General features: G+C 38.3%; 1 protein-coding gene across 14 annotated transcripts in view; it reads right to left on the bottom strand.

The window, feature by feature from the left end:
* Positions 1–26,026, bottom strand: part of Anks1b (ankyrin repeat and sterile alpha motif domain containing 1B) — a 1,141,006-nt gene that overhangs the window by 273,286 nt on the left and 841,694 nt on the right. For all 14 annotated transcript variants that reach the window (XM_047548161.1, XM_047548162.1, XM_047548158.1 and 11 more), the window contains one exon: positions 20,510–20,608. In XM_047548161.1, coding sequence (XP_047404117.1) covers positions 20,510–20,608 — 99 coding nt within the window. The remainder of the gene's footprint in view (positions 1–20,509; positions 20,609–26,026) is intronic.

The raw sequence follows: 26,026 nt of genomic DNA on the forward strand, positions 1-26,026 counted from the left end.
AAGTGCATACAGCAGAACCAACTTGTAAACCTGGACTACTTTTTTTCAGAACTGTGATATGAGAGAAAGAATTGTTTTATTCTTTAAACCACTGTACTATGAAGCTTCTTGTTTCAGCTGCATAGCTTTCCATTGAATATAAACATAACTAAAACATAGAACATTTATAGGGAGTCTGTACCTTTATTGACAGTACATTGTATTTTGTGTTTGTGTAGCCATAAATGTTCACATCTGTTGCTATTCAAGAAACTTAATTTCCTTTAATTGCATTTGTCCACATCTTTCTGCCAATCATATTATTACCCCTTTCTGACAATTATGCAAGGAGTAAAAGGGGGGAAATTTGAGAAAACCTCAAGTTTCTAGTTTAGATACCGGAGTGCATGGTGTTGTTGCCAGTCAAGGAAGAAAATGAAATAGGGTAGGATGACATGAATAATTTTGTGACATAAGAAATTGAAACTGTTTGGAATGGCACCTTAAATTTCGAGAAGTCTGTGGAGACACAAGACCTTGGGCACAGGTTAGCAGCACAGGTGGGAATCTTGGCTGCCCCACTTATAGTTGCATGACCTTGAGTAAACTCCTCCTCCTTGCCAGCCATCATTTTCTGATTGTAATATGTGAGACAAAAAGAGTATCAACCACTGAGAGTTGTCATAAGAACTCTGTGCAATTATGCAAGTGGAAGTTAGCACAGTGCTTGGCACAGAGAAGGACAGAAGCACTCAATAATTATGTTTTATCATAAGTGAGAGCTGAAATCATGTGTGGATGAGACTTCAGAGAATGATTATGTAGTGTGAGGAGAGATTGGCCTGAGAATGAACCAAAACTTCTAAGGAAGTAGGAAAAGATAAGAAGTATACAAGTATACTTGGTCTTTTTTTGGGGGGGGAATACTGGGGATTGAACTCAGGGGCACTCGACCACTGAGCAACATCCCCAACCCTATTTTGTATTTTATTAGCGACAGAGTCTCACTGAGTTGCTTAGCAGCTTGCTTTTGCCAAGGCTGGCTCTGAACTCCTGATCCTCCTGCCTCAGCCTCCAGATCCCCTGGAATTACAGGCGTGCACTACCACACCCAGCAAGAAGTATACTCAGAGAGGTTGGGGGGAAGTCAAGGCAAGGAAAGAGGGTTTAGGGAGCTGGCAAATAGTTCACAGCAGATCTTACTGCAACCAGCATAGAAGCCCAGCTGCACCCAGTTGAGTAAGTAGAAAGTGTGGTCTAAGCTATCCTTCTGGGAAGTTTGTAAGGGAGAGAAGGAGGGAGAGAACAGTTTTAGAACCCACAAAGGAAAAGGCATGGAAAGGGGCAAGAATGAGGACTCTGGGTTGAGGAAGGTCAAAGTCAGGAGTCGCCTGACGATTATTGGAGAGTATCTGTCTTTTGCTTGGGGATTTCACTTGCCTTTCATGAAAATGACAAAGCCAAAAGGGATAGATGGAGATAATTGTGGGGTTAATAATCTTTGCATTAAACAGAGTAAATATCTGGATTTACTTGGTGAGAGCTGGATGCTTGTAGGTGAAGTACACGTGCCACTTTCTGGTGCTGGTCCTGGGTCAAGGGCTGTCTGCATGTGGCATGCCACTTTCCTATCACACACAAACCTATCAGCTATATAGCCCACCTGTGCCAATAGCACTGCTATTCCAGGCTCAGCTCTTAACAAGCCCGTGGCTTCTCTTTTCCCACCTGGATGTGCTTTGTGATCTCAGACTTCCTGCCTGATAAGGCTTTTGTAATACACACAGCTGATATCATTCTGTACCTCCCTCTATTCCAGTTCCTTGTTCTAGCCTCTTCTTCTCTGTCCTGCTGCTACCCAAGACTCAGACTAACAGCAGCCCTGAAAATAAACCAGGACAAGCAGTGCTAGCAGACAGTGTGCTGCCAAGTCCAAATGCAGGTCTATCAAGTGGTGTGAGGATCAAATCTCCTACAGGCTGGGAGAACTGGGCTTAGACATCACTGTGCTGTTTCATCAGTGGCTCTTAAAAGACTGACTGAACATGAAAGAAAAAGGCTGATCCACTGACTCCAGGGGCCCATAAAAAAGTCCACCTATCAACATCCAAGGGCTATGTCAGTGCAAACTTTGCTGGGAGAGACATGTCTACAAGATGCATAACACTATTAATGACGAGTGTATCACTTAACAGCTACATGGGGCCTTAAAGGCCCTCAAGTGATTTCACATAGGTCATCTCACTTGAGAAGAGTTTTGGGAGATCTTTGGTGAAATTCTATTTATAGAGTCTGAGAACCTGTTACTCCATGTAATGATAATCCTTCTGTGGGAAATATGAATATGCTGTGACTACTGGGAAGCAAGGTTCAAGGTCTCTGTGTTGTGCGGCTATGGCAAGGGAGGAGTCTGTGTACAAATAAAACATCTGCTTGAAGTTCTTTTGCTTAGATCAGACTGTTTTGGATATAATTTCTGTAAAAGAATAGAGGGAAACCTTAACTCTCAAAGGCAAGAGAATTGTGTCTGAATGTTGCTCTGGCCTCCAACTGCAGGGAGTGATAACCCCTCTAACTGTTTTTCACACCACCAGCTAAGCATCACTGATTTGGGGTCCCTGAACTGTTCAGACAATTGAAGATGCCTAGCATTAGACACAGGACAGGAGCAATGAAGAGGTTCTCTGGATATTACTTGGCATTGCAGTTTTTGAAAAAGAAGAAAAAGTAAAGCGGTTTGGACTGGACACTCTCTCTTAATGTCCCATGTTTTCTTTTTATTTTAAATTTTTTTATGTTTTATAGTCTGCATTTTGATTCATTGTACACAAATGGGGTAAATCATTTTCATTTCTATGGTTGTTCATGATGTCCATGTTTTCTACTTCATGAAAAAGAGAAACAAATTAAGATCTAGCCCAGGGAAGGCCTGAGGTACCCCTAACTTTGATAAGTAAGATCATGGAGTAATCTGACTCCATGGAACAATGGACAATGAAGAAAGCATAGATAAGAAATATTTCCATGAGACATGGGTTAAGAACTTTCAGCAGCACAGTATCGTCAGAGAAGTACTATCCAGACAAGTCTAGCCTCCAGCCATTAGGGACAGGGGGTATCCTCTTTGGTCAGAAGTACTGGGATGATTACAAATTAAAACAGTAAAGTTACCAAAAGAGATAGTTATAAACCATGGTTGGAAAAACGACAAACGACAACAATAGCAACAGTTACAAAAACAACTTATTGCTTTGCAAACAGGGAGTGATCTATTAGTCAGGTGCTAGTTTTTTCAGCTTCCTCTGTGCACAAGAAGAGTAGCATCACTTGAGAACAGCTGTCTATCATGCAAGATTGGTGTAGGCTGTGGACTTAAAAGACCAGAGAACCATATATGGGACAGGCATAAATGTGGTACTGAGGTTGGAAGATTTTACTGAATGATTTTATTGTACTTCTCCCTAAAGCTTTTGGTAAAAAGTATATTTTTAAAAATTCAATAAAAGGAATTTTTTCTATCATCTTTTCATTTCTAAAATCCTTGTTGAGATAATGCTGACCCTCAAGCCCTTTGTTAAACATCACTATTTGTTTTGGTTTATTTCCTTGTTGCAAAGCTCTTTTATGAAGCAAAAGCTCAGATTAAAGATGAACAGAGGATTTATTGCAACTAGAATAAGGTGCTGAACAATGCTCCCCGTCATTCACATTTTCAAGCTCTACCAGTGATGTGAACTATATTTAGAAAAAGACAGGGGGTCTCTTTTTTCTCTGCAGTACATGTTTTCTGACATTCGTGTAAGCTATTTGGTGGTTAATATAGCTCACCTCTTTCCTCTTAAAACAGAAACTTTAAATACTACTATCAATCAGGAGAGTCTTCTACATGATTTTAGTTTCAACTAATTTTCCCAAACTTGAGTCTTCAAAAGATAATGAATGCTTTGAATGTCAGTTCTATTTATTTGATATTTAAAAGCCATGTCCTTTCTCAGAGCCTCTAGGCATGTGCATAATAACATCATCCACTGAAGTACTTCAAACAGATATATGTACAAAAAAACCAAATTTAGAAGTATACAAATGAATAACTTATGTTCTGCCTGAGTAGAACAGTACAAAGGATAATCCATTCACATGGTGGTCAAAAATGACTATATGCACATTCACTTAAGGAGTCACAGAATGGAAGTCCTACCATCTATCTATTCATCCATTCATTCATTCATTCATTGAGCAAATACTAACAGTATGCCTACTACATTCTAGGCACTGTTTGGGATGCACTAGTGAACAAAACATGTAAAGGTACCAGTTCTTGTGGAGTTAACATTCTGAGTAGGGGAGTCAGAGAATAATTAATAAGAATAATAAAAGAAATAAAGTGTATATTATGTGTTTGTATTATGTTAGAAGGTGATTAGAAATGTGGGAAATAAAGAAAGTACAGCAGAGGGATCAGAATGCTGGAGAGTGGTGTGCTGGAGGGAGCTGTAGAACTAAATAGGGTGGGTAGGGGGAGTTTCATTCAGAAAGCAAGATTTGATTAAATATTTGAAGAGGGTGCATTGGCTGTGTTGGCAACTAGGGGGAAAGGATTCCAAGTAGAGTGAACAGCTACAGCAAAGGCCCTCAGGAAGGAGGGAGCCCAGTGTGTATTCCATGAATAACAAGGTGACCAATGGGGTTGGTACAGTGTGAGCAGGTACAGAGCAGTGGGGAGCAGGTCAAAGGAGCAATTGTTGGCCAGATTAAACAGGGGCTTGAAGGCCTGGAGGGAAACTGGGAGCCAATGCATGAATTTGAGTAGAGGGGTGGCACAATTTGGTTTGTGCTTCAGTGGACTCACTCTGGATACTATACTGAGAGAAGTTCATAGGGAGGCCTTTTCAGGGGCTATGGAAGTAATCCATAAGGAAGAGGCTGGTGGCTTGGAATAAAGGTGGCAAGTAGTAGTCAACTTTCAGACATATTTTGAAGGTAGATTTCCACAATTTCCCAAAACACAAAATAAAATGCTCCTTGTTCTCTAATATGAACTAGGAATCTGTCAGTTTGATGACTGTAGCTGTGGTGTGGATCTCAGCTTGAACAGAACTGTGTTCATCTTTTATGTGTAGGAATTTATGCATGATGGGTGGGTTTGGTCTTGCAGGGGTCTGTTATCAGTGAGGAATTTAGGAACCTCAAAAGATTCTGCTCAGAGAGAGAAGTCAAGGCAGATGCATTTAATTTACGAGACAATAGATGAGTATCAGAAGGGATGGGTGATTCTGAATGAATTTCAGGATCTGGCACTCTGACCAGGCCCAGGTACAGCTCCCATGGATGTTGCTTTAAGATGAAGAGGCTTCAATAACAGAACTGTATCATGAAACATTTTTTGAGACATTGGGAACAAAAGGAGTTTGCAAAATTGGCACTGGCAACTCCATCAGTGAGCAGAGATGGTGCCATATTGCAGATATTGGTGCCCTTAACACTGGGCACTAGCACTTGGCCACGGTACCCACATTGGCAGGCTTCAGCAGCATTGGCAGAACATCCTGTTGGCACTGGCTGAGGTGCCCTTGAAGGGAAGACACTGGGCATCATATCAGTAGCATGAACATCAGTACCTCTGACACATTGGGCACCTGGAAGTCATCAGAGGCAGAGGTGGCACCCTGAGTGGGTACTGATAGGACTGAGCGCACTTTTGGATAGACATTGGTGGTTTTGTTTCAAGCCTTGGTGATAGGAGACATCCACACAATAAGCTAGAGCAAGATAGGCAGAAAAGGGTCAGCCAGTGTCTGTTCAATGATACACATTTGACAAGAGACACCTAGAATGAATCACTAGGAAGAGTTTCAGTAAGTTCTAGAACACACAGAGAAGGTGGCCCTGTATAGTTGTGGTGACCCCATTTCATAGCCCTGGCTGGGGTTCCTGAGCATTGCTTCTATATCTAAAGGTAAGGAATGGTCTAAGAACTGTTCCTTGGTCATTGAGAGAAGTAGCCACAATGAACAAAAACTGGGTCCTCAGGGAATTAGTGACCACTTCATGGTCTCTTCTTGTCATTTCAGTTTTAATTACCTCAGTCAATGGAGTGACTAAGAATCTTCAGCTCTATTATGGGAATCCTTACTAGAGAATTATCTCTTAAAATAATTTTAAGTTAGGCTGGGGAGATAGCTCAGTCAGTAGAGTGCTTGCCTTGCAAGCACAAGGCCCTGGGTTTGATTACCAGCACCGCAAAAAAAAAAAAAAAAAAAAAAAAAAAAAAAAAAAAAGTTACTATTTAATTCAACAAGAATTCTTAAGCACAAAATACATACATAATATCATCCTAGGAGTCATATAAATGTAAAAGGTTGCAAGGGTCTACCTTGAGAAATATATAATTTCCCTCAGTATGCATTTGAAATCTATTCAAAAATAGGAGAATTTTAAAAGTTTTTATGTTTGAGAAGAAAAATCTAAGTGGTGGAAAAATTTGGGGAGAGTTTCTTCTACAGTGTCTCCTGGGGTTAATACAGGGGAAGTGAGTGAATGTGCATGCGTGTGTGGTGAACAAGGGCATCCTTTTCTCCTTGCTGTCCCTAGTCCTAGGAGGAACATGGGCAGTGTCCTCTCTCTGGAGTGACTCCCTGAATGCCAGCTTTAGTTAAAAATATCTATCCATTTTTTGAGAATCAGTTCAAGCATCATCCACCTGTCTAGGAAGACTTCCTTGATCCCCACACATTTAGTTCTTCTCTTCTCTTGTAGCATTTTCCATGCAGTATTTTAATTTTTGACATACCTGTCTCTGTCTAAAATGTAGGTAGAACTCCTTGAAGCAGGGACCAAGTTTTATGTTTATGTTTTTGTTTTTCTCATTCTTATCCCTGAACCCAGCATAGGGCCTAAATGAACTGATGATCTGGTTGAATGGATGGATCAGCAATTTACTGGTGACTATCTGGACATGGTTATATGGGTGTTTGCAGACACAGGGCACCTGCAGTTGCACTAGCTCTCTTCCACCTGACTCCAAGCCTAAGAGGAGGTTGAGGTCTCAGGATGTAAGGTCAATTGCTACTTTGAGTGTACATCATGTAGCACTTAGTAAAACTGTTCTTACCTAAATGTTGACAGATGATGATGTAATTGAGTCCCAGAGGTGAGGAGCAGGGAAATCAATCTTCTCTGCATTTACTGTAATAATCTCTTTTGCACATTTCACATTCAAAATTTTCTATAATACATTTACCTCTTTGTATTTGGAATATTGTAAAATAAACCTTTGCCACCAAGCAGTGGCTTCTAAATAAAAAAGGACTTGAGGGTTAAAATTGATAGTGCACTCAAGAAAAAGCTTTTAACCTGTCAGGACTCTATGATTCATAAATTGTAACCTTAAAATTATTTAAAGTGTATCTATTTAGTACTTACATCATCATGAATTCATAGAACAACACATAAAGCTAAAATGTGTTTTCTCTTGAAGACATGAAAAAAGGACTCTAGCTGTTTCTTGAGTGTTCATTTCCTCTAAGAGCAGTAGTTATCTGTTAACTTAAAAAAAAAAAAAAGAAGAAAAGAAAGCTGAATTTCTATTTACTAAAATAGAAGACAATAGTGCTATGGGAGCTAATGAAAATGGCCAGTCATTTTGTTCTAAAGGTGAGTGCATTGATAGGTGATTTCACGGTGTACAGAGACTTGGTGCTCTGGTGATAGATGCAGTAGAAGAAAGTGGTTGTTAAGAGCACAGATTCCAGAATCAAGATGACTGGTTTACACCTTGACTTTGCTACGTGCTTGCTGTGTAACTCAAGGCAAGTTACTTCATTTCTCTGTGCATTCCTCACTTATGAAACAGGGATTTAATTTTGCTATTTAAACTAGTTACTTGAGAGGTATGTTATAGTACTTAGAATAATGTCTGGCACATTGAAAATTTCTATTTAAATATTTGCTTTAATATAGGGGTTTGCCCTGCAGTGTCTTTCTGGCATGCTCAGGATTCTTAGGAAATGTGGATTCCTAGATAGAGTGCCCACTATGGTTCCACAGATCAACCATTAGGCTAGAACTCAAAGGCAAAAAATGGATGTAAGGACTATCAGTCTTTGAAATCTAAAATTCCATTAATTACCAACAAAGAAAATAAACCACAAAGAAATATCATGTAGTGAAAAAGTGCTCAGTTTAGGGGTAAAAGAACATTAACTATGTCACTAATGTGGCCTTCTCCACTGAAGCTGACTATAGGTGATCGTTTGAGCTTGAAGTGTTTGACTTATTATACCTTGAAGGGTGAAGTGAAGAATGACATTCGTGGCTGGATTAATGGCAGGAGCTGCACTTCAGAGGATGGCTATTATAAACAAGACCAAACAGCACATTTATCTAGCTAAATAAACCAAACGAATGTTTTTAGTCACTTTTTGCTTGGTGTGTCATAAGCTATTGAAAAATCCCATAACAAAGAAGTTTTAAGGTGCATAGGAATGACTTTTTGATTCATCTACCTTTTCCTCCAGGAGTCCTCTCCTGATTCCCCAAACAGAAGAAATAGTCCCTTCCTTTTAATACCCAAAGTTTATAATTTTACTTCTATTATACTTCACTCCATACTCTTATCTTTTATTAAAATAACTTGAACTTTGGCCTAACTTCTTTATCTAGACAAAAATCTCCTTGAAGGCAGATATGGTGTATTTCCCCTTTTTTTCCCTTTGTGCTGCAAACATTAATACATTTGCAGACCCAAAGAACAGTCTTTTGACTTCTGAAAAAACAAAACCTATTAAAATTCTATTCAACTATTAAATTAGCACTGACTTGATTGTACAGTAATTGTAGGAAACAGTGATTTAACAATGGTTTATTCAAAATGGTAGCTATGTTGTTTTATAGCTTTTGTGAAAATTTATAGTTGTGCTTTTCTATGACATCCAAGTGCCTTTAGAAATTTAATGAAACCATACTGTCAAGGTGTGACTACTCAGATTCTTAGTCTGGTTTCATTCTGTGCCACACACTTACTGAGCTCTTGCTGTTTAAGCCATTCTCCATCTCCCTCTACCCCACATTCTTCTTACATTCCCACTTGGTGCTGGGAACTGATTGCATTACCTCTAAGAGGTGCAGTCAGACAGGTAGCTATCTCAAAATTAGGCTTATTCATTTAATCTCTTATGTAGGAAGGCTCTAGTTATGACTTTAACACCTCTTTTAGCTCTTGATGGGTTAAACAATAACTCCAAATGTATTCCAAAGTGATTAAGCTAGCAGATGACAATCAAATCTGCAAGTTTTTTCCTTATTTAGAAAATGAGGAATCTGTACCATGCAAAATCCACTAGGAGAGAATAAAAAGCTCACTATGCAATACAAATACAGTCCTGGGCAGATCTCTTGTCAGTAAATGAGTCCCTTTCTGGTTACTTTTTGGTCCTAGGCAAGAGAAACATCAAAACTTTGTTGATTTTTGTAGTCTAGAGTAATATAATAACCTAATGTGGCAGATTCCACTATTATCTGCATTTTACAAATAAGGATATTGAGGATTAGAGAATTTAAGTAACTTGCCCAAGGTGACTCAAGCAGTAGGTGGCTAAACTAGGATTAAGTTAGATTTAACTAAAAGCTCAAGAGGGTTCATTTTGGAGCTCTGGCAAGATTGCAAGTTCCTTAAAATGACTTAAGTGGATTATTTAGCTTGCTTATCTCAATATCCCCTTAGCATCCTTATTGTGCTTTGAAGTACAGTGCTTAGACAACACAGTGAATTGCCTGGGTTTGAAGTCCAGTTTGTCCACCTAAAATAGCATTCATACATCCATATGATTCTTACATCCTTATGATCTCCCACTGGAATATAAACTGCATGAGGACAATGACCTTGTAGGTCTTGTTTCCTACCCTCATTCTCAATAGCTGAAATAGTACCTGGAACATGGTGGATGGTTCATAAAAACTATTGTGTGAATAAATAAAAGGCAACTCATTTTGCTTATTATTTAAGCCTGGAGTAGTAATTTTCAAATGTAATTAATGGGCTGAAGGAACCTCATGTTTTTCTTGGTTCACCTCCTTTTTTAAAAATTTGTTTAATAGATCCAAATACAGCACAGCACAACACCCCTCCAGGGTAGTAAAGCCATTATATTCATTTTAAAGATGAGGAAACTGGCAGAGAGATGTTTAGAAACCTGCCTATGGTCACACAATTAGGCAAAGAGCAGAGCCAAGATTCAAACTCAGGGAGTCTGGCCATGTTCCCAACCACTCTACCATGCTGCTTTTTGGCTTAGTTCTGTAAAAGTGTCATTAACATGAGGTTTAATGTTCTAAAGATGTGTCCCCGCTTTCTTTAGAGAACACTCTTCCATCTTGTCCAATCTGCCTTCCTGTCCATTCAGGTTAAAGAAGAAAACAAACAAGATGATTTTACTTATTTTACTCCATTATGCCTTGCCTTCCTGTAGGTAGCATGCATGCTGTCAGGGAAGCTTCTCTGCAGCCACCTTCAAGGACATACAAGAGATTTGAGCCCTGGAGGCTGCTGGACAGCTGACATGGTCTATGTCAGACTTTCTTCTTTTACATGACTGTCTCCTTCCTGTCCTGCCAGGGCTTCTGGATCCCTGCCATAGCCCTTCCCTCCTAGCTTTGAGAAGGGAATTCAGTGACCTATGGAGGCTACAAGAACTGCCTTTTAAGCCTAAAACCTAAAAGGAAGCCCAGTTTCATAGACATCCCTGTTCTTGTTCTGAGTCCTTTGGTCCTTTCCTGTCCACTCCCTTTACAGTTACTCTCACAAACATATAAGCATCCTCATGGCCTTGGGTCTCTGCCACAGTGCAGTAGTCACCCAGTGGGCAATTGTCGTGAGCACCCAAGCCTGGGATTTAGTCTTAGTTTTGTTATGAAGGAGCACTCTGCCTGGGGGCAAGTCAATTAAGATGACTGGGATTTAGTTTCTTCACCTGTGAAAAGACTCAAGTAAAAGGATGAGCTGGATATTTAAGGGTTCCTTCCAGCTCTAAATTGGAATTGTTCTTTGAAGGATTATGTAAGGAAGAGAAAGAACTCAGATATCTAAACCCCTTTCACTCTCACTACTGGCTGCAGTATAACTCCAAGTGAGCCATTGCTCTTTATTAAATGGTGGTGAACTTCTCAGAGTTGAAGGATAACAGCTGCTGGGGATAGCAGTAGGTGGGGACCTATTACTTGCCTAATTCCTCCCCTATTTCTCTGTAACTATCAGGGGGGATTATGAGTAAAAATAATATTTCAGCCCTCTGGTCTATATAATAAACCTTTCCAAGAGAAATTCATTTAAAATAAAATATTTTAAAAATCTTCCCTCATAGGTTTGGAAGAATGCAGTTCCACCCTGTCTTCTGAAATTGCATAAAAATTTTGGAACAGTTTAAGTAAGTTTGGACTGTACTTCTCTCACATCCAATAGTTCTTCAAATATCTACCCAGTTCAAATAGGGCTATTTTGTACTCTGTACATAATAGGCTTTGTCTTTTGAGCTTTAAGGAACATCAGTCTTTTTCTCTATGTGTCCTTCAAGGATAGACTGGTTATTGGTCTTCACTTGTAAACATAAACTGTGAGGCATGGGGAAGACCCTAGGAAATGCAGGCCACCAGTGTTGTGGGTGCTGATATGCATAAAGAACATGCCTTACTCCTTTGTAAAACATTTAAAAATAAAGGCATCAGTCAGGAAATATCTTTGGGATTTCTAACCTAACCCACCCAGTACAGATCTCTAATCTGCATTCTTTTTGGTTCAGTTCTGTCTATTAAAAATGAACTGGGCATTACTATGTTCGAGAGCTTTGTACTCCATGCTTAGGAAGTGAAGATGAATACAGATATGGCAAAGATCCTCATCTTGAGTGAGAGAGACCAACTAGTCAACAGGTAGTTTTTGTATGAGGGTATGAAGGGATCACAGAAGGGTTAAACTTTCAATTTTACCCAGAGAGAGGATGTCATAAAATGTTTTTCTGAGGAATAAGTCTTAAGGAGTGACTAGAAGCAACTTGTGTGAAAAATGGTGACAGCTGAGGTACAGAAAGGCATGGTGTTTCTGGCACAAAATGGCTAGATCCTTAGGAATTCTGTCATCATTTCCTGGGACAAGAATATATTTCTTGTTCTACTTTGCAGTTTAGCAGGGTCATGAACATGACTCCTGAATCAAATGTGGTCTAAAGTAAGTGGTGCACTTCCAGGTCTCACAGGGGAGCACTGTGTGGTCTTCTGTGCTCTTCTCCATGCTGCCTTTAGATGGTAGCACTTAAATAACTCTGCCATGGTAGAAGAAACCTGAATCCCTGAGTTACTACTTGGAGGGGAGCTGCCTGACTCTGTACCTAGCATGAATAAGAATATATAATAGTGTTAAAACACCATAATTTTGCAATTGTTACAGTGGTTGGAGTTCATTACCCTCATTACATAGTGTGCCAGGCTAAGGAACAATAAGAAAAATCTCAAGGATTTGCTGATACTTCATAATTTATTCACCTCAAGTTACTCAAGTGTTTGACCTTAAGTCAATTACTCTTTCTTCCTTCCTCATTATCCAAAGGCACCAAATTTCTCCTGAAATTTATAGTCTTAATAACAAATCAACTGATCCTCCTGTACCCTGTAATTTTTTAATACCATTTCTTTATAATATATGTTATTATATAACTTATATTATATATAACTATATATGTAGTAATATATTATTTTGAAACATATATATTAAAGTATTATATTAAAGTATTAAAATAAACTTATATAAAATATAGTAGTATATTAATATTATATATGTAAATTTATAAATGCATCCATATTACATAATATATAATAAGAAAAAATCATTAAAACGGTATGTGTATGTATATGTGTATAAATCCATTTTTCTCATTAGAATATATGTTTTGTGAGGGTAAGGGGTGTACCTACATTGTACATTACTGTAACTCTAGTGCCAAGGGAAGTGCCTGGAATATAGCAGGCAGCCTTGATTATTTACAGAAGAAATAAATAAAGATAAATGAAATAGAATTCAGGCAGTTTTCCTTGAAGAAAATGCAACTCAGCTTGGATGTGTTTTATTTGAAGGCTCTGTGTTATATCCAGATGTGGAATTCCTGAAGCAGATCTCCAAATCCAGATACAGAGGTTTGGGGCTCACTTTGTGTGTAGGTGGTAGTGGCAGCTATGAGGGCAGATGAAGGTATCGGGGCAGAGTACAGGAAAGAGGAAGAGGAGAGAATTAAGACTGAATTCTGGGTATGAATTCATGAAATAGACTCCACATAGGAAGCTCATGAAGGATCATTAGGAAGAGGAGGGAGAACTAATCACATTGAGGCATGAGATTTTGGAGTAGTTTGCTTTCTCATTTGTGAGAACACTGAGTTATAGTTTTGGGGTTAGATCTAGGAATATAGAAGTATTCCATAAATACTGATTTATTGATTGATATAAATGCTGAACCCTGAAGTGTCCCCATGAAGAGGGGGCTAGCACCTTTTAACAAATGTGCAGCCAGAGTGTCAGCCCTGTAAATCACTGTATTACACAGATCTCTGGGACAATACCAGGAGGCTTGTGGTCATCCTGGGTCCTTTCATTCATCTGACATAGTAGGCTATATTTCTGATCTGAATTTCTTTCCTGTCTAGAAGATTTTCATTAAGTACAGAGAAGCCTCCATCTAGCTAGAGATTTGTTGCTAATGTACATTATGTATTGGTAGACAATGGTCCACAGGTCAAATATGGTCTGTTGTACATTCTTATAAAGAAAATTTTATTGGAACACAGCCACAGTCATTCATTTCTGAATGATCTGTGGTAGGTTTTACTCCATGACAGGATTAAGTAGTTGCAAAAGAGGACATATGGCCTGTAAAGTATCAAATATTTATAATCTGGCTTTTGATAGAAAAAGAAAGTTTGCCAATCCCTGGTCTAAGTGAGCACATCTATTTGTTCTAGAACAATAAGACATTTTCGGAGCTGAATGGACTGCAGATGGTCCTTGGGAACACTGCAGCCTGTGTCACTAAGGTCCAGATCCATAGGAAGTGGAGCACTCTATCCCTTCATTAGAACTAAGCAGAGTTGTGTATTTACTTTAGGTTGGGACCTCCACGTTAACAGTGCAAACGTGTGTATGTGAGACTCTGTTCTATGGTGTGTCTTTAATAGATGTCCCCTGAGTGGTAGGCCAACATTGGGTGTCACTAAATTTAAGACATCAGCCAATGGGGGAAGGGAAAGAGAAGAACGTGGGTAGATGAAGAGTGAGTGATGGGATGGGAGAATGAAAAGCTATCCTGTCGAAAGGTACCATGGGTGTATCTGTGCCTGTAGCCTGTATTTTGTCACTACCCTTCTGAAAAATAGTTGAAGACATAGGAATGAGTTTCTATCATTTTTCAAAGTGACAGGGAAATAAGACTGAATCTTCCTTTCTAGTCTTTTAAAGAAATTACATTGGTTGTACATTTTCCTTCTAAAGCATTACCCCTTGACACTAGAATTAACAAATATCTGAATTTCAAGGCTGTTGAAAGAACAAGAGTCTTTAAGAGCACAGTCCTAAATGGGAAGCTAAATAGAAATAATACCACATTTATAAAAGTCCTTTCAAATTGTGAAATAATCTGTGATCCCATCAAATTAAGACTTTCATTTCTGGAGAGATTCTTTTCCCCTGTGACACAGGAGTAGCAAAAACACAGTTATAATCAAATCTGGCCCCTAGTGCTTTGTTTTCCTAACAAAGTAACTGAGAAAAAAACAACCTACAATTTTTTGGTAGGTGAAGGAGATGGACCTGTGCTGTCCAGTCTGCCAGTTCCCACCAAACATTTTCATCCCTTTAGTCCCTTTTTAACTTTCCAATTTTGTTAGTTTTTTAAAAATATATTTTCTTTGCTGACTCTTGTCCAATAGAATTTGATCAACTCACTTCCCCAATATAGGAAGAAATATCTCCTTTCAGTAATGAAGCACGAATGAAGAATGAATATGTTTTCAAAAATTTGTCATGTTTTATGGAATTATTGATTTGTGTGGCTCATTTACATCAGTAATATTTAGACTGTGAGGTCTTTTTTTCCCCATATTTTTTATTGGTACATTATGGTATAGCTGTACATAATGCTGGGATTTGTTGTTACATATTTGTACATGTACACAATATAACAGTAGAATATGGCCAATATCATTACCCTGTAGAGACTATGAAGTCTTTATGTGCAATTGGAAAATCTCCAAAGGTTTTTAATTTCTGAATTACTGTGTTGTATCTTGATATGTTAAATCTGACTCTACAGACCAGACATGTACCTCTTAATTTTGAGTGGTGTTTGCACACATGGCTTCCAAATCATCCAACTGTGACTATCACAGTCCCAGGAAGATGGCCCAAAGAAATAAAATATGCCTTTGTTGTTGTTGATAGGTTTTCCCATTTTAAACCCAGATACAGGCATGGAAACTGGACTGTAAAGTGGATCATTATAAAGTACATCTGTGGTAGGTAGATTTTCAAGACAACCCCCAAAGATCCACATCTCCTGGTATTTACAAGCTTGTGTAAATGCGTCTTTCTGGGGGCTGGATCTAGTAATTTGATTCTAATAAATAGTATATGGCAAAAGGATGGGAAGATGCCCCTGTGATTAGGTTACAAATGACTGTGCCTTCCGTGTTGTTAGCACTTCCTTGTCGTCTGACACCCTTACTCTGTTATGGTCTGACACCCTTACTCCTTGCTGTGAGATGCCCATGTGATAAGGAACCAAGGGAGGCTATCAGCCGCAGCTGTGAGGCACTGAGGACTCAGTCCAAAAGCTCCCAAGCAACTGAGTCCTGCCTGCAATCATGAGACTGAGCTAGGAAGTGGATTCTTTCTAGTTGAGTCTTGAGATGACTACAGCCCTAGAACGGACTCAGAGACAGAGGATCCCACCTGCTCCTGGTTTCCTGACCCACAGAAAGTGCATTAATAAATGTTGATATATGCCACTAAAATTTGAGGTAATTTGTTATGTAGCAATACAAAATCCTATTTTTCTATTGGCAAAAAGGGACTCTTTTTTGTTTCATTTCTTAAACCAAAGTCTCAAACTGAGGATAGCAAAGGTGGTAATTTAATCCAATCAGAGTTGTTTGTTGCCATTCAGTGAAAAATAATTGAAACTATGCAATTAAAACACATACTGATTAAACTAAACTGAACTTAGAAGTAAAGGGCAACTGAAATTTGAATTTTCATCATGCAGCAAAGTAGAAATACAGCAGGAATGAACAAAACAAGAAGTATCAGACCCTGCACTATGGTCAAGAGTCTTGTGATAACAACATTTTCTAGTGATCACATACTTGAGATTTAACTGAGAAAGGTGAGTAGGCAAAGGAGAAGAGCAGAAAGAGTAGCTAGGGATCGTGGAAGCCAAAAGAATATAAAGTCAATGGTTGTCAACAGTATCAGAGTCCACTGATGTCAGAGCAAGGAAAAGAGGAAAGGGGCTTATGGAATCTGTGCTCTGCTGGTTACTTGTAACTTTGGCATCAGTTGTGTGGAGTGGCATCAGAGGAGTGAGTCAGATTAAAGCAGATTGAGGGATGGGTAGAAGCAAGAGAAAGGGGCATAAAAAGTACAGACCACCATTAAATAACTCCAAAAGATATTATAAAACAGGAAAATACTAGAAGACAAAATATTTTTAAATGGAGTATATGATATAAAGTTATGGTAAATACTTTCAATTTAGGATGAGCACTATTAAGATAGATGATACACTATGGGCCTTGAAAATCCTACCTAACCTTCAGGTATTATATTATCAAAGGACAAAAGTGATTATGCCCTTTACAAAAGAAAAACATTTTGGAGTACTGTCCAAACATTTGGTTCCATAGAATTCTTAGCTGGAAAAAGGTAAGTTATATGTAGCAAAAAAGTAATTAGATAATTGCTCTGTATCTCAGAGATGGAAAAAGGTACAACTTTAGCAATGTATGAAATGATCCCCTTTCTCAGGGAATCTTAGGCATGTTTCCTTTCTTTAAAAGGCAAAAGAATGGAGTTTGATCTTCATAAAACCGGGGAAATTTCCAGACCTGAGAACAGACTTAGCTGGGGTTGGTGAAAGAAGTACAAACTGACATTGGAGGTCACACATGCAAAACAGAAAGAATGAAGAAGGGGAGGAATGACTGTGGTCGCTGTCTAAAGATGTCTATGTTTAGAGCCCAACTAGTGTGTTCTGTTTTTAAAGTATCAGATATCCTGAGGACTTGCAGATCTTTGCATTGGTGTATATTTTAACATTAAAAAGAACATATTACAGAAAAGCCATTCTTGCCAAAGGAAGAAACCTGAAACAACAAAAACAAAAAAAAAACATGCTCTAAAGTAAGCTAAGGGATGAAGATTGTACTTAGCAAACCATCTTTTCTCTGTTTAGGAACAATCTAACAAATTCCAAAACACAATATGTTAATTAAAGCGTCTCAGGTAGTAATTATAGAATACTTCTCATGACAGATGAAGAACAAATATTCTGAAGACCAAAATTACATCAACAAAAAAAAAGAGACATTTTGTCCATTTTCTGGCAGTGCAAAGTTGGAGTGAATGCAGATAACTGTGCTGGCAGTAATATTACACTATTAGCCATCTGAAGATTGAGCTCATTACCTAAGAAGGCAAAGCATCAATTCATAGCATTATAACCTTCTGTTGTGCTGCAGAAGACGTGATTGGGTGTTCTTATATAGACTTCCCTCATTTGTGTGCAGAGTAAGCACTTCTGTCCGCCTCTTGATAGAAGCTTAATTTTGTATTGTTTCTATTACATTGTTTTCTCTAATGGGAATGATATTCTGTCTTAAAAATAAATACTCCATTTATTCTCTGAATAATTTTAGGTGTAGTTTCTTTTGTTTATCCTTATGAAATTGTATGTTCAGAATTATAGGATTATCTTAAAATTGAAGCACTCTGATTTAAAAACATTTGAATGACATGTGAGGAAAACATTCATTCAATCACTCATTTATTCATTCGTTAAATGCTGATATGTTGGGTTAAGCACAAGAAAGAAAATTTAAGGATGTTCAACTGTTTCTGCACTCAGGTGCTTATAACATGCTTTACATATCATTAGTACCTTCAGACAGGAACATGTGTAGGACTACAAAAATCTCAGAGGAATGAGAGGTCAGCATTCCCTAGACACTGTTCTAGTGGCTATGTCTACAGAAGGGAGAAAGAGTCAATGTCCCTGAACTCAAGGACCTTGCTACCTCTGGGCAAGATGAAAAATAATGAAGAAAAAAACAAATGAATAATATCACTTCAGGTAGCCATAAGTGCTATGGAGAAATATAAAGCAGGTGTCAAGGACAGTGATAGCTGGTAAGGGGTATGATTTTTAGGTCTCAAGGTCTGTGAGGGAGTGACATCTAATTACAGACTTGATGAACAAAGATCTGAAGGAAGGGATTTCCAGGCAGTGGGACCAACATAGAAAGCCCTTGAGTCAAAAAAATGTGCAGAAAGATACATGTCTGGAATGTAGAAGGAAAAAGTGACAGATGTAGTCACAAAGGTAGGAAGGGGCCAGATCCTGTTAACTTGTGGGACAAAACAAGAATTTTTTTCTGAGCAAGAAGGGAATGCAATAGAGACTTTAAACTGGGTATGATGTGATCAGATTTACATTTTAGAAGGATTTTTAGAGAAGTGGAAATCCAGATGTTTGTCCAGAAGAGGGTAATCTGGACAGACATTAGACATGTGTGAATCCTCCAGGCTAGAGAGGACTAATGAGAAATTATTCAAGTAGTCCACCAGGATGACAGATGACGATGATGGTGGTGGTGGTGGTGGTGATGCTGCTGCTGCTGCTGATGATGATTATTGTGATAATGATGATGGTGATGGTGGTGGTGGTGGTGGTGATGCTGATGGTGGGGTGGTGAAGATGATTTTTGTGGTACTGGAGATAGAACTCAGGACTCATGCCTGCAAGCACTCTACCACCGAGCAGGCTGCCCCGCTCCCCGCCCCAGCTCCACAGGAAGTAACATTTTAAGATATAAAAGTAGAGAGTAAACAATGTGCTCATTTGGATTATTTTGAGAATTAGTTCTAAGGACATTTTATTCTTTTCTATTTAGTGTAGAAAATTATATGATTTTAAACTCCTTCATATGGTTGGCTCTCCTTAAAATTGCAAAAGTGTTAAGTTTCTATCAGAAAAACCTCAGTTCACTGTCTGCTGGCAAATTTCATCATATAACTTCCTTAGAAATAGTGATTAGTATTTCTTTCCCATTCTGAGAAGGAGAAAAGAAAAAGAAATCATAGGAAAAGCTCGTGTATCTAGGTGCATCCATTACAGCTCTCCTGCTGCCTGCCTCTAGTCTTTTCCCAACTGGATGACCCCACTTCAACTTTCCCTCCTGTGATTCCTCTTGTAAACTGCATCCAGAATCAACCAGCATAAAGTAGTCCACTCATGTCTGTTCTCCAGTGCCTACAGAAAAAATTTCAAATTCCTTAGCCTGACACAAACTGACCCACTCTACTTTTTCTGCTTTATTTCTGACAGCACACTACACTCTCCAGTTTTAATCACATTGAAGTTTCTTCTTCTTTTTGATTATTTTAAAAATGGTGGTGAAATACATATAGCAAAACTTTTTAAAGCATAAATTCAGTGTCATTAGTACATTCACATTGTTGTACAAATCCCACTGGATTTTATCTTACTAATTATTTATCTAATGCTTCCAGCATTTTGTGGCCTGGATCATACCTGTAATTATATGGCTTCTCTGGCCTCCTGAAATACCTTTCCTTTCTTTATCCATTAAAATCCTATGTATCTTGAAAGACTAGTACTCACATCCTACCTCTTTCTCTAGGCTTTTTAAAAAGCTTATCTGGAAACCGAAGGTCAACTCAGTTGCCAGGTAACACACAGCTTACAGCATAAATGAAGCCTCATTGGCAAATTGCATCTAGACAGGAAGGATCTATCTATGAACTAAAAATACATGTTGGGAATGGGACATGTTGGACCTCCTGAGTGATGTCTCCTATAATTAGGTAGAACCCTACCCTGGAGGTAAGTCCATGGTATTGCTATTAGAGATAGTGCTTCTTATGGGGAATGAGGCTTTAAGCCAAGGACATTCCCGCACTCACCTAATATGAAGCTAGCCTTCTTGTACTTGAGCTATCACCTGGGGTGTAAGGGATGGGACCAATTTGTGAAGCTGCCCTGCTGGCCAGCATTGTTTCCTGTCTTACGTTCTCTATGGCCAGTCCAAAACTGAGATGTCTTGTGTGACTGAATGTGCAGTGGGGCCCAGAAGAAATGCTCTTATGGGTGGCATCGATGCACAGGAAACGCTGAACTTAAATATTAATGCCCCTGCATGCCTGGACTCAAAACCACTGGGAACCATACACAGGGCTAGGGCAATAAAGCATTTCTTACCTTTGGAAGGAGCTGGATTGCTTGTAGAATTCTTTGCCTGTGCCCAGAATTAAGGATTCCAATTTCCAACAAATCCTGATCTTCCATAACATTGCTTCCCTGAAACAAAACCAGAAATGTTACAGGACAAACCAAACATTTACACCGTGGGAAATACTAATTTATTTAACACAGAGTAAAGTAACCAACAAGATCTGATTTTTGTAAGCAAAGACACAGAGTCATTCTACTGTGCAGGTGAGGGCAGAGTAGGTCCCCTGGGTTACCAATTTGAAGGTTACAGAAACTTCCCTCTTCTCACAAATCTCTCTCGGTTTACTATTTATGATCAGATTATCTCATTGAAATTCATTCCCATGACTTAGAATCTATTCCTGCAAAAATGTAAATGCATCTAGGAAGAGTTGTCATTTAGGATTATCAGTGACCTGTACATTGATGCGAATGAATCAATTCACTTTTTAAAAAACTAATCTGAAAACAGATTTTGTCAGGAGGACTGATAGGAAAATTGACATGTACCAGACAGGTTAAAAGTGAAAATAATAAATTTTAAAACATTGAATGCCATATTCCTAACCAAGATGTGGGAATACAGCATTGAATAAGATGCAGGTCCCTGCCCCTGACTGGCTTTGCTCCTTTTAGTCCAGTGATGGACATAGATTGTGCAAAGGCAGTTGATGCTGTGAATAGCTATGTGGTGACACTTGCTCGAGAATCTAGAGGGGATCTGAGAGATATTTTTGGAACAGATGACATCTAATCAGGTGTGGTTAGGAACCAAAGAAGAGGGACAAAAGGGATATTACGCGCAATAACCTGTAAGAAAAGACAAAGTATACTGGGAAACACTGAGTTATGGGGTAATTTGGAGAGAGGAGGAAAGGTGAGAATGGAAGGTAAGCAGAGGCCAGACTGCACAGATATTGTATGCAATTCTAAGAGGTTCAGACTTCATTCTGACCATCATGGGAAGCCATGGACAGGTTTTAAGAAGAGATACCTGGTGGGATTCTAAAATTAGAGAGATAATTTTGATATCTATAGCTGGGTCTCAGTTTCCTTACCAGGTTGAGTCATACAATCTCCAAGAACTAGTCTAGTCCTGAAAGTCTCAGATTTCAGTGACTATATTAAGCCTCTGATTAATATTTGACAGAAACTGTAGGTACTTGTTTTGTCCCTAAATTTGAATCTTGCAGAATCTATAAGCTAGAGAGTCTCTTTAAGTTGAGGATTCTAATCATGTCAAATGAAATAAGCCAGGTACAGAAAGACAAATACTGTATGTTTTTGCTCAGTGGTGGAAGCCGAAAAGCTGATCTCATAGAAGAAGAGGGTAGAACAGTGGTCACAAGGTTAGGAAGGGCAGTGGTGAGAGGGAAATAGAGGGAGGCTGGGTAATGGGTACCAAAATAAGTTAGATGGGAGAAATTGTTCTTATGTTCTGTAGTACGGTAGGATAACTATAGTCTATAATAATTTATTATATATTTCAAAATAACTAGAAGAATTTGAAGTTTGCCAACTCATAGGAAGGATAAGTGTTTAAGGAAATGGAAATGCCAATTACCCTGATTTGATCATTACATAATGTACACATGTATCAAATTATTATGCTGTAATCCCTAAGTAAGTATAAGTATTTATGTCAATTAAAAATAAAAGCAAAACATTTTTAAAATCAAGAAGTCTATACCAACAGAGAAACAAGATGTATCCCATTTGTTTGCAATAAAAATGAATTTTAAAAAGTCTATAGAAGTTCAAGAATCAGGATTGCTACTGTTCTGGACAAATCCTGAAACTCTGTTCTACTAGTTTGTAACACTTATGAGTAAAAGTGACAGAATATTGGCTCATGGAGAGCAACAGGTACTGAGAGAAGTTCAAAGCAAAAGAAAATGAATCGGAAGGGGCAATACCAGGGCCATGGTGACGAGGAGGTTGCTGTAGCTGCCCTAGGGATGATGTGGGCTAAAACTAAGGTAGTAGTCATGGGAATCGGGAAGAGGCAAGTGGCTATGAAAACCATCAACAAGTTTAACTTAGAGACTGAACATGTGGCATGATGGAGAAATGCAGAATGCACCCTGGTTCCAGGTAGGGGCGGGGGTGGTTCTGGATGGCTTTCCCTGTGATGAGAGAGGAGGAGGAGGGGCAGGCCTAGTGTGGAGCAGAGTGAGACTAATGCTTTTCCCTGGACAGGGACCGAATAGGTCAATGTAAACAATTTAATATCAGACTACATTATAAATAGATAATTGACTGTTCTTAGAAGGATTAAAGTGACTAGAATGGTACCATAGTGAAGGATTTAAAATGGGCATTCGATGGACAAAAGCATCCACCTACTCATAGTATCATTCCTATGCTTAAGCTACACCAGCCATCTCAGAGGAAGCAGAACGATTCAGGTATACAGCAGCTTGATAATGAAAAACCTAATGAAAAACAAATAAACCTAGTCTTGGCAATATGCCATAGGAAACATTGCTCTCAAGAAATTACTCAGTGCACACAATAGAGCATGGCTAAGAATATAAATGCCTTCATTTTGAGAAATTGTTATTATTTCCAGAAATGAACTATTGCGGCATAAGCAAGATATGTGATACCTATTCTGATTTTTACTCTTTCAGAGATTTTCCAAAGGAGTTACTGACCCCACACAAACACAAACAAACAAAGAAAGAAGGCACAAAAGTCCTTTGGCCATCTATGTGCTAGAGCACAATCAGTTTTTCTATGTGCCAAATTAGCAGCCCTCACCTTCAGTTCATGCAAAATATAAAGCCTAGTTTCTTTGTACAAATCAAAAGCACACCAACATCCTATAGTTTTCAGGCCCTCCTATCTATAATTCTGAAAACCTGAGGTCAGTTTTTGAATGTTGAGATAATTCCAGCAAATCCTTAAAGACCACTGCTTTTTCTTTAAGCCACTCAAATATTATCTTTTCTTTCTTCAGTAAGGGAAGAGACTTTTAGAAGAATTGTAGGTAAGTCAGACATTTTTAAGGAAGGCATTAAGTACATAACAATAGTTTCTGTTTGGCTAAAATTTCCTAGCAAATAATTTTTTTTTTTTTTGGTACCAGGGATTGAACCCAAGGGCACTTAACCACTGAGCCACATTTCCAGCCCTTTTTATTTTTTTATTTTGAAATGGGGTCTTACTAGGTTGCTTATAGCCTCACTGAGTTACTGATGCTGGCTTTGAATCTGCAATCCTCCTGCCTCAGCCTCCCAAACCACTGGGATTACAGGCAAGTGCCACCACACCCAGTCCTAGCAAACACTTTTAAAAAAAGAGTGAGAAATATGGGAAGCTTAATGAAAATTATGAGAATGTGCCTAAGGGCAATAATATCCAGTTAGGAAACATAAAGAAGGAATCGTTTTCCTCAATGAGGCATAGTGTTAGAAATTTTTAATTTTGCTAATCACTTTGATTTGTTCATTACACAATGTATACATGTATGGAATCATCACACTGCACCCCATAAATATGAACAATTATGTGCCAATGAAAAATTAATAAAAATAAACTGTCTATTTTCTCTCTACAATATATTAAAAGAAAATGCATACAAAATATCTTGATATGTCATTCATTCAGTCTTCTATCTAAAAAGCAGGGGACTTGGAGTCTAAAAACTTGGGTTCAGGTCATGGTTGGGTAAACTTGGCTAAGTCTTTAGTTTTCTTTAGGATTCATGGGTCTCACTTACAAAATGCTCTTATGGGTGGCATCAATGCACAGGAAACGCTGAACTTAAATATTAATGCCCCTGCATGCCTTGAAAGTTAGCTTTAATAAATGATTATTGAGAAATTCAAGAATGCATCTTTTTGTTTGACAAATCAATCTTGGTATTATGAATTTATATTTCTATTAAAGGAAATAATGGAATACCTTATTTTTATAGTATTATGGATTCTTAGAGCTTTTCAGAAAAACCCAAACATTTGAGGACTCATAGTCATTTCTTTTACACCATCAAGGTGCCCAAAGCACCATAAACATTTTTGTTCTCCCTGGGGAGCTGGAATTTATTCTTACTTTATCATTTGTTAAGCATCTCAGCTTAGCTTCTTTTTTCCTAATAAAAGCTGAACATAAAATCCAGCTTCCTCCCTCCTCCATCCACTCTTCACATAACTGCCAGATCGCTGGTTTTTGCAGCAAAGCTCCATTGTGCCTGTCTTCTGCTCACCCACTGCTCACCCACCTACTCCAGTGCACTCCACCTCCTCACCTCCCCGGTACACCTGTTGTCTCTATTTATCTCCCATTTTCTCCTCCACCCACTGTAATAGGCTTTTATCCTTCATTAGCTCCATAGAATTCTCTGCCAAGTGTTGAGAATGACCTCTCAATCGTCAAACCTAGTTGATTCTTTTCAATCTTGCTTTCAAGTACTTGGCCACATGTGGTTGGTGGCCACTGTAAGGACAACACAGATTTAGAACACATCCATCATTGTAGAAAGTTCTATCAGATAGTGCTGCTCTACAGTTATAGAATTGAAATTGTAGTGAAATCATCATAGAAGGGCAAAAATGGGGCAGGAAATCAAAAATACTCATGAGTCATTCTCAGAATATGATTATTTTATGTTTCTTAGTCAAAGTTTATGAACATTAAATTTAGGATCTTTAGAAAATTCTCTTCTAACTTTTCAGTCATCAAAACAAATTAGAAGCTTATTCTATTTTCAGTAGTATTTCTTTTTTTATGGGTCTAGCAATGTAAGCTATAAAAATGACAAGTTTAACTGCTAAATTATTATTTTCTTAACACCCTACCAGGCACTCTGTACAAGGTATTTAGATAAAGTTGTTTAGTCAATGACTTATTAGGAAGATCAGAGGCCCAAGGCAATGTTCTTATAACAGCTGTTCTTTTACAGACAAGAAGTGTCTAATCCAGGGCATCTTGATTGCTCTCCTTAGCATGGAATGAAGAAAAATCACCTCATATTTTATGCACTGATAGCTGAAAACTGAAGTTTCTCTGACCATGGGGAGAATATTTTATGCATGTGATGTTTTCAACTGTGACAAGCGAGCTAATAAGGTGACCAAATAGATTGAAAAGCAGTATTTTGTATTTAATGATCCATTAGAAGTAAAACTGTTCTTTATTTAAATAATCTCTTAAGGATATCTGGACTGATGGCTCTGTCTCTCAGGACTGCGGCTTCAGATGTTCCCCTACCGTCATAACTTTAATGCCACATCACGTTCATTAGAAATCTTTCCTTCACATCACATTATATAAAATGCTAGGGAAGCATGCTTAAGGACCAAAGGGAGTTGGTTTCTTCTTGGTATAAGCTTGAGCTGGATAATATTATTTATTCTTTTTCCATTCATACCAAGACTGAAATTCAAGAGGCTACTGTTGATTGGGGAAAATTCCTTTTGCTCTATAATTTACTTAATTAGATTCTTCACAATTTATGTGGTCTTGAATATTTAAAATAGGATAGTTGTATAACAGAATTAT

The sequence above is a fragment of the Sciurus carolinensis genome, chromosome 4, assembly GCF_902686445.1.
Source record: "Sciurus carolinensis chromosome 4, mSciCar1.2, whole genome shotgun sequence".
Classification (NCBI taxonomy): Eukaryota; Metazoa; Chordata; class Mammalia; order Rodentia; family Sciuridae; genus Sciurus; species Sciurus carolinensis.